At 41.5% G+C, this 9,730-nt stretch overlaps 2 protein-coding genes across 2 annotated transcripts; one reads left to right on the forward strand and one right to left on the reverse strand.

The window, feature by feature from the left end:
• Positions 1 to 135: 135 nt before the first annotated feature.
• SARC_00608 (hypothetical protein) lies at positions 136 to 987 on the reverse strand (the record flags this gene model as incomplete). The annotated part of the gene is made up of 3 exons (XM_014305707.1): positions 136 to 594; positions 636 to 724; positions 763 to 987. The coding sequence occupies 3 exons, from the start codon at positions 985 to 987 to the stop codon at positions 153 to 155; spliced, it is 756 nt and encodes a 251-aa protein (XP_014161182.1). The 3' UTR covers positions 136 to 152.
• A 7,299-nt stretch (positions 988 to 8,286) lies between these two features.
• SARC_00609 (hypothetical protein) lies at positions 8,287 to 9,082 on the forward strand (the record flags this gene model as incomplete). Its single annotated transcript, XM_014305708.1, has 1 exon — positions 8,287 to 9,082. One exon carries the CDS (start codon positions 8,287 to 8,289, stop codon positions 9,067 to 9,069), a length of 783 nt encoding a protein of 260 aa, XP_014161183.1. The 3' UTR covers positions 9,070 to 9,082.
• Positions 9,083 to 9,730: the final 648 nt, after the last annotated feature.

Consider the following 9,730-nt stretch of genomic DNA (forward strand, 5'->3'; position numbering starts at 1 on the left):
CTAGAGGTACGCCCTGTGTGATCAAGGATATTTAGGCTCTTAACAAGAGGCAGTCCCGATCATTCTTACACAAGCTACCACTGCTAAATCCTAACTGACCAAATTGTATTTTAGTTTAATATAGTTTGAAACCTAGTAATTTTCATCGAAGTTTACATGGGTTCACGAGTAACAGACATAGGAGTTGCAGATTCCGGCAGCTCGGCCAGCATGGCTTCGATATCAGCATACTCTACCGACACTTCTACCACCTCTGGTTCATAGTAGCACTTTTTACACAAGTCGGTTGTTCCGGTTACAACCATTTCCTCCACAACCTTATTCTTAAGAGAACCACACGACTGCTTAAGGTGCACTTTACCCTTGGCGGCACCGGCAATTCGGTACCCCGTACGGGACTGGACGATCGGTGCAACAGCGACAGGGTCGGGCTCACATTCTGTAGGAACACGATGTGTTGGAGCTTCTGGTAGCCCGGTGGGTGACCCAGTAGTAGCGCCAGTACGGTTACTGGTCCTGGAGCGTGCAATGGCCGCAGCCGCAACGTCAGACACGGGGGCCACCGGTGTAGTTGGAGTTGCCGTGGCCGTAGGACTACGCGAAGAAAGGTGGTTGTCGTGGATACTAGGATACACCAATTCATACCGGGGGTACGTGGTTTGCTACCCCGGTTGGTGCTGTTGGTACAGCTGCCGGTAGCATAGATTTCTTCGTCCCCACTAGCCTAGTGCACTGACAGGGTTGGTAGTTGCGGTCCAGAACCGAGCTAAAGAGCATCGGTTTTCTGATTTCAGTAACCCTCTCCAGGGTGCAGCTGGCATCAAAATGGAATAGGATTACCGGCCGAGCCAACGTAGGATTGCGTTCAGAGACAAACCACACAGTATCATTGTAACCGTGGACATAATAGCCCGCCATCTTAGCCGTTAGGATTGAATCTGCGTTGAAGACGTGGCTACCAGCGTCCGTGGGTGTAGCGAGAAACATGGTTGTTGTTAAAGTTGTTGGTCTGGATTGGATTTAGTAGTTGTCAGTGTTTACTAGTGAGCATGTGACCTACAAATCAAGAATGCCCAGGCTACTTATACACACCGTTGGTGCACAGAGTTTGGGTTAACATACTGTTTGGATGGGAGGTTCACGATTCGGAGCTGAGTGGTCGATCACCCCCGTCACACTAAAAAAAAAACTAGAACCAAGAGGTTGCTATGGGTTTATATGGTTTATTAAAGTTTAAGGGTTTAGGGTTTTAACGGTAAGACCTACACAGGTCAGTATCCGAATCAACGGAAACTTCAACTATGGACTTGTTCGTAAGATAGCGGCACGTAGATTTTGCGTGTACCTTTGTTCTACGAACACCCATACTAGCAATCTGATAAGCCCACTGCAACCTGATTTTGAACAGCCGACCCCATGCAGTGGTGGCTAAAATCGAACCTGGGTCTGAAACTACTGCCGACACTTTCACCTAACAATGTTTGGGGTGCAGTCCTGTATCTGCTACTACATAGTTGACACAAGTCAGTCGTTTCCGAAACGGGCACCTCGTCCACGGATTTGTTCGTCAGTACATTACAGGTGTTTCTAAGGTGTACCTTGGTCCGAGTTGTACCCGCTATCTGGTAGCCACGGTGCACGTTGATCCTGGTTGTATCTGCAACCCAGCGGTGGTGACCAAGCTGAACCTGTTGCGTACACGGGACTTGATCGTCAACAATTGGGGCATGGCTAGTAGGGGTGGCAGCAACAGTGGTAGTCACGCTACTCGGACACCTCAATTTGGGTCGCCACTTCAGATGTACACGAGATGGTGCAATTAACGATGTCGTCGTTATACAGTGCCTTGTTTACACTGTCGTTAGGAACCACTGTAGCATACTGTGCAATGATGGGGCTGGTGGGGGGTTGTCCCGGCTGACCATCACCCGGTGAAAAGCAGAATCTTTAACATAGCCGGACTCTTACGCTCAGAAGTGTGAACCGATTGCAAAGAGCCTATTGGGTCTGCCTGCATACCGCACCTGTGCGATATACCGGTAATGAGATTCAGGGTTGTATTGCACACCTCGCATGCATACTCAAAAAACTGTAGCATATGCTTACAATCGGATTCGGAGCCAACTTAACCCAGCGCGCCCGGCAATTGGGGCATCTTAGGCGTACAAGTCGACCTACACAGACTTCATAACGTAAACGCACAGCACGTGGTCGTCGTTATAGTCTCTGATACCTTTACACATACACCGCACGTAAATATTCGTTCACAGAGCTCGCCGCTGTTCACCAAGTAGTCAATTCCCGTGCGCGGTTTTACTGTACCGGCAATCATTCTAGCTGCCATTTATTCATACTCGCTCGCAGGAAATGGGTGCTAAACTAAATACTGCTCCCCCAAACATTTCTATATATATAGGCCTCACCGATGGCGATAGGTAACGGTGGTCGACGGTTCAACCATGATTGGTGGACCACACCCCCAAGCACACCCCGATTGAAGTATAAATATCGACCACAGTCGGTCATTATACTTCATACGATCAATCGTATTTCATTAAAATTAAGCAAGCAAGTACGTGCACGTGTAAAGTAGAAACATAAGAAGATGTATACACCTACTACCGCTACCTCCACCTATAATAAGGACCTGGATCTAAAAATTTATATCTACCAATAAAATACATTCAAATTCTCAGATTGCTCTGGATTATTTTCTGGATTCTGTGTGAATGGGTTATTTCACTGCCATCTCTGGACTCCGTTTGGAGTATTGACAATTTTATGAACCCGTAAATTGTTTTCAGGATGCAGTGTGAGTGGATAGTTTTGAAATTCCCGCACTGGTGAATTGGAAAATAGAAACTGAGTAAATATTTTAGATAAGCCAATAAAACCCCACGAGTTGTCCTTGGAAGATTCGTTTCATTTCACAAATTGTTTGAACCGGTGCGCAGATGCGGAGTGCGGCACTCCGGACATTCTTACATATTTACATTTTTCATAGCCTTCAGCGGCAGCCTAAAATATTTAATTTTCAAAAACAAAAATATGCATTTGGTTTTTTGTTTGTTTTTAAATTGGGTTGAAAAAGAAAAAGCTATCAAAGCCACAATTAGTAAAATACACACTTCACACCTAACCTCATAAAGTTATGGGGTCACTGTATAAACGTTAAACCTTTAACTGTTACTTTCTGGAATATAAAAGTTGTAACCTTTATTTGGGACAAAATAATATATAAGAATTTTAATTTTGCACTTGAAAATATGTCTTATAAATTTTATTTTTGGGCCTAAAGTGAAATTTAGCAAATCAGAAATGTTCAACCTAACACTTGGTAGTTAGTATTTGGAAGTTGGCTTTTAAAAATAGGACAATATATATATAATTACTGACCTGAATATTGCACCTACTGAATTTAAGAAGGGCATACATAGGTATAAAAGGTGTTCTTTAACGTAAAAAAAAACATTCAAAAATAAAAGTTATAACTTTTTATTATGAGGTTAGCTTCACACTCAGTTCACAGTTCACACAGACTCGCAGAATCATCACATACCAAAGCGGTATGTGGTTTTTTTATTTAGTTTTTAAAATTACATACCACAGTTCTAAATATTTCCGTTCAATTTTCAGTTTTCTGTTCAATTCTCAGTTTAACTTATAAAATTAAATTGTGGGTTGGAAGTGTATTTAACTTGTGACTCATCACTCTGTGAGCCTTGTGAGTCTGGTTGTGACTTGTGAGAGCTAACCTCATAAAGTTAAGTTATATTGATATATAAGTTTAACGTTTTACTGAAAACGTTGCAACATTTTACTGCTTCAATTTGGACCTTAATTATTTCGATTTGCTGCCCACGATAGTGAACCTATTCTTACACTTTTGGCCACAAAATGGAAAATCGGCCAATGAAAAACAACTAGAAACTGAATATCTTTGCATTTTTTATCTGACAATATGGCACTTGTGAACTTGTGAAGTTGTCACACTAGTCACTAGGCACCAAATCACCAATAACACATAAAAGTCAAACTAATCGTGCTAGTAGACTGTGTAGCCTGTTGCCTGTAGACTGTAAATCCTACATATCTCTATCAATTATATATATCTTAACTTCTAGAATGTGAACAACGTCAATATCAAGGGATAGTGTAGCGGGCTAATATACTTGACAACGCTCAATCAACGCTCAAGTCTCCAGAACCGATGGTTGGGCGGGCAATAGTTAGGTAATGTGGTTAGGCCAAAACTCTGACCTGGACAATGCTCGTATGGGTAGCTTTAGGACTACGTATATATAGGAAAAAGTTCAACTTTTAACTTTTACTTTTTCATTTGAAAACGTTGCAACGTGATGAGGTTAGCTTGTGAATTGTGAACTTGTGACGCTCTAAAATAAAAGCCACTTATGTATATTTAATACCATTTGTATTTTGTGGTCCCTCCGGCGGTCCGGCCCCATCATTAAAAAATTTCATTCCAGCAGACTGCCCAGAGCGAGTCCAGCTCCAGACTCCTAAGTCCTGTCCTCCACCTTTTCCTGTGTTCCCATAGAGTCAAATTAAGAGTTGTAGAATGTAGAGAGTAGACTGTAGACTGTAGACCCATATGTAGGCCATAGACTTCTGAATAATTTTGAAAATGACTAAATTTTCAGAAGGCTATCCTTTTCGATTGTGTCTATACTGATATACTCTATACGGCACCCGTGAGTCCGTGACTATAAAGCTAGCATCGCCGTGCTACATACTTGTATTCAGTATTCCGATATGAACTAAGTGATATTTAATAAAATAAAGAAATATTTATTCTGGAAAAAAAAACGGTTAATATGTATTGAAATCACAGAACAGGACAAAATCCCTTGGACCTGTGAAATTTACAACAGAGCGGGACAAAACAAAATTCAACATTGTTGAACTAAATACAAAACCAAAAGATTATTTATTCATACATAGCCTTCTCTCATCTTGTGTATGATTTAAAAAAATAGATGACGGCTATGAAAGGCGTTGTATTTTATTCTATTTCAGGTGATAGGTGTAGATTATGTACCGAAAACTGATACTTGACTCCATAAATAACGACCCTACCTTTGCGAATGGACCGGATGCGGTTTTGGACACGGGCTTGGGCGTTAATAATATTATAGTCACGGGTGTCGTATAGACACAATCTTCCCACTGAAATGCTTTTTGCTTTAAAAAAAAATCAAAAATCAAAAACAAATTATAACAATAAAAATAAATTATAAAAATACTTACTGTACAATGACGTAAATATTTATGTATATATGTATATAATTTTTATTTGATTTAAAAAAACAAATACAAAATAAGCATGTATCCCATAGCCTTCTGAAAATTTAAAATAGGTTATGGGTGTCAATTTAGAAGGCTATGTTATGGGAGTATGGGTGCACATTCACATCTGCACAGTGCACAGAGCAGTGAGGAACTGAGGACTGTGGACTGAGGACTGAGGACTAAGAAGTAAGAACCGTTCGTTCATCCTGATTTTCAACCCTAAATATATCCAAAACTAACAGTTCAATTTTGTCCAAAATGAAAGGAGGCTTTTGGCAGAGCTTGATACTGCCAAAAACATGGCGGACCCTATGTTTTTTTTATCTAGCCCAAATTTTAGTATACACTTTTTAAAAAAAAGCAAGAAGATAAATTGGACTTTTTCAGCACCGATAAATTTTTGACATTTAGACATTTGGTGATTTGCTTCGAAATGTCTTGTGAGGCCGGATGGTCAAAACCGTCGAGTTTTTAGGTTTTCCCTCTTTGGAATCGGTGTATGGCCAATTTTTAATCGCTTCAAAAGTCCCGGATTGTAAAACTTTGTGTGCTGAACACAGAATTTAGCCGATTATTATTGTGCTATGGTGCAGAGGGGCAAGAACCTGCGCCTCCGGGTCAATTTTTAAACTTGAATAGCTTATTGTTTCTAATAATTTTCTATAAAAGGTGGATCGGCGTGTAGCCATGGACGAGACGCGTCGATAGCGCCTGTGTTCATTATTCCCATTTTTTTGGACCTCGACCCCTATACCCCCCACCCCACCTTTACACTAGATAATATAGACTTTTGGACATTTCCAATGTTTACACTAGGTCAAATCCACTTTTGGAACTCGAAACCCAATTTTCACAATTGATGATAATGCCACAAAATATTAACAAACAAACAATTACACAAGTATTTGTTTTGGCCTCCTAAAAAAAGAACAATTTGAAACAATATGGAGTCAACCAGAGGATTCGACCCAACTAGGCTGAGTTTGGACATACCATTTCCTTTTTTTAAAAGTAAAATTTTAAAATTTTGGAGACGACAGAGCCCTAATTCTGAGGCTGGGGAATCAGAATCCGCCCTAATTTGCTCCCTAGCTAAACTTGAACCGATTCAAAATCGTGTTTGAAAAATATTCACATTTTTCTCATGTATGCCGATTTTTGTAACACTCATAACTCTGAAGATATTCAAAATTTTCACATTGTGGTTATCCGAAGTTAGCATTCGGGTATAACGAGAGGAAGCCGTAGCCGCTGTAAAAATCGAGATTGCACAATTATTTCGAGGCCCATCACTGTTTGAAAATCGGGCCCCGGGAGGCGCAGGTTCTTGCCCCTCTGCACCATATATGCTGCAACTGCTCTCAAAATTGATTTTTTGGGTAATTCAGAAAAAAGAAAAAAAGGAAAAAAAAGTGGTGGTCCCCAGACCCCAAAGGCAGACCCCACTCCCCGTATGTGGTCTGGTGGCTGGTTCAGTTCTCACTGTGCTTTAGGTGTGTACTCGTGTAGTACATACACTATAGTGTTATTTACTCTCTCAGTGGTAGTGTGTACTGTGTAGTAGTGTACCCTACAGTGCCAGACGGTGTACAGTGCATACTATTTTGTTTTTGTTCAAAAATTAAAATTGGGAGCATATTTGGTTCCCCTATTGCAATAAATGTTACCAAAAATAGGGTATGTCCCCAGATAAATATTTGTCTTTTGGGTTGAAAAAAGTCGTCGCGAGGGCGAGTAAAATATTTTTTAACCCTTTTAAAAACTATTACAAAAATAGAGTGACTAAATAAATATTTATCAAATAAAGTCGAGAAGTGCGACAAATCACAAATGGACTTTTTTTTTGTTACTTTATGTTTAAAAAAAACAAAAACAAACAAACAAAAGCAATGACCAACAACCTCGACCAGTCGATTGCTGGACTGCTGACTGCTGGACTGCTGAATTGTCGACCGCCGTAACGTCGACTGTAGAGTGTAGGGCGTAGGCTCGACGCAATCACAAAGGTCAAAAGATGTGCAGCGTTCACGGAAGTATTGAAAGTAACTCGACACGCGATCAGTTAAGCTCATACCAATACCGTGACCTGACCAACGGGACCACACTGCGATGCCTCAACCCAAACTCAATCGATCAACTAGTTGTTTATCCGGACAAAGAGGCCTAAATCACCACACAATATGGGAGTCCGAATCAGACAACGGCACGGAAGAAGTTCGAAAATCAGTTTCGTGTCTAAAAGTTTCTAGGAACAGCGCCGTCTACGCGTCTATAGAATCTCAGCAATTAAGTGGTGCAGTCAAAACGTTCAAGTCTATGCAAGAGCACAAAAATGTTGGACAATCCGTTTCTGTATCTCCGCGCGAAACCAATTCGAGTGCGATTCCTTATCTACAGCATCCTAACTCACCGTCGTATGTTGCCATGAAGGCGTCTGGTTCGCCTACGATTGTGCCCAACGCTAGTCCTGTCCACCTGAATCATACAAATGCTAGAATCGATCAACATTCTCCATCTGGAAGAGGTCTTCCCCTCAAAACAAGTCCTCGCCCTGACAAATCCGTCCAAAAAGTCGATATGGCTTCCGCAGTTGGGAATCACGGGCAATATGAAGTAACAAGCATCTCAAGTCACACTCAACATTCGAGAACGAGAGGTAATCAGAATTATCACTGGGGGGATAATGATGCTTTAGACACACAGCGAGAGCATAAAACACAACGATCTGAAAAGCAAAGTTCTGGTCACGCAGAACCAAGAAAAATTCAGCGATCACGTTCAGTCTCTGCCAATCGTCATGTATCTCCAATCATCTCTTCATTCAAGCGGAACTCCCCGCATAATATATCTAATATGGAAGCATTACCTATTCATCCTTATGTGAAACGCAATTCCATGTCTGATATATCAAGTTTTAGAGTTTTACAACCCTCATTTGTACGTAGTTATTTACATAACCCGGGCGGTAGAGAGAATATGCATTCACCTGCAGAACAGACTAGTGCAGATAACAGCCAATTACTGAAATCACCTGTGAATATGAAGCCGAATAATAGGAGAAAAAGCCCTGATAAATCCAGATCGCTGGTGTTTTTGCCGCCCGAGACTCTCAGTGACGTAACGGAAGGGTCACGACCAGCAACTGACGCGTCCAAAATAGCGAAGAGTGCGTTGTTCGGCGCACAATCTAGTATCCGTGTTAAGAAATCTGGTGATAGAAAACAGAAGAAAGAGAAGACAAACCCCGGAAAAGTGCGAGATAGAAAAGAGCTTAATCACTCAGATGTGAAAGCAAACAAAAACGATTCTGGGGGCAAAGGCAGCGAAAGCTTACTAGCGAAGCCCACCTTCGTACAAAACATACTGAGAAGTCCTTCACCGAAAGGGGAACGAGGTAATGGCCTTCACAGCGGTATATCACTTCCTGAGAATGATTTACGAAGTAAAGTCAAAGAAACAGGGGGAACTCTTAAGCCCCGATCGAAGAAGTCCAAAGAGCAAAGCGCAAGCTCGAAGTTGAAGCAGTACAACGACGAGCAACAACGCGCCGCTGATCGGGACGTGTCGTCGCATTCTGGAGAAGAAAATCTCGACGCGGAATCGGACGAAATAACTGTGAGTCTGACAATGGAAGAGTTCCTGTTCGAGAATGCAGCTCAAGTGGAGAAACTGGAGCCCAAGACTAAAATGAGTATGGAGGAATTCCTCTGTGAGAGCCGCGTAGGGACACAGACCGTGGCCGACGGCATTCCATTTTGAGATGAAAGTGTATCTACCGACACACTTTCTCGTTAACGTTGTTGTAGACGTTTTCAGGAACATGCGTCGTATCAGCGTATTGGCTGTGAATGTAGTTTACGCGAGACAAGGTAATATATATACATTGCACAATTCCTATTTGATCTGTTTGTTGCACAGGAGGGAAAGAACATTTTCAGACTTGTCAATGATTGTCGAATCCCGGTTTCTATCACGGATAGTCGGGCTACGGCTTTGTCTCGTTATTCCCAACAACATTTTTACGCTTCAAATTTTCTTATAAAAATCGGCTCACCTAGCATGTTTTATTTCGAAGGCTATGCCTAGCAAAAAATAATAATTGTACTTTTCAAACACACACATGCACACACACACACACTCTGTCTGTCTACTAGAGAGAGAGATGGGCTCAACACAAGAGTACAGCATTTTAGAGTGTTTTCCCCTCTACTCTAGTAGAGCGAGAGAGATATGGGTTCAACATGAGAGTATAGCATTTTTAAGGGTGTACAACATAAATGGTATAGCTAGGGTGTTTTCCCTTCTACTAGAGAGAGAGAGTGTGTAGAGATGGGTTCAACATAAGAGTATAGCACTTTAGGGTGTTTTTCTCTCTACTAGTAGAGAGAGATGGGTTCAACATGATGAGAGTAAAACATTT

This window comes from Sphaeroforma arctica (assembly GCF_001186125.1).
Source record: "Sphaeroforma arctica JP610 unplaced genomic scaffold supercont1.20, whole genome shotgun sequence".
Taxonomy (NCBI): Eukaryota; class Ichthyosporea; order Ichthyophonida; genus Sphaeroforma; species Sphaeroforma arctica.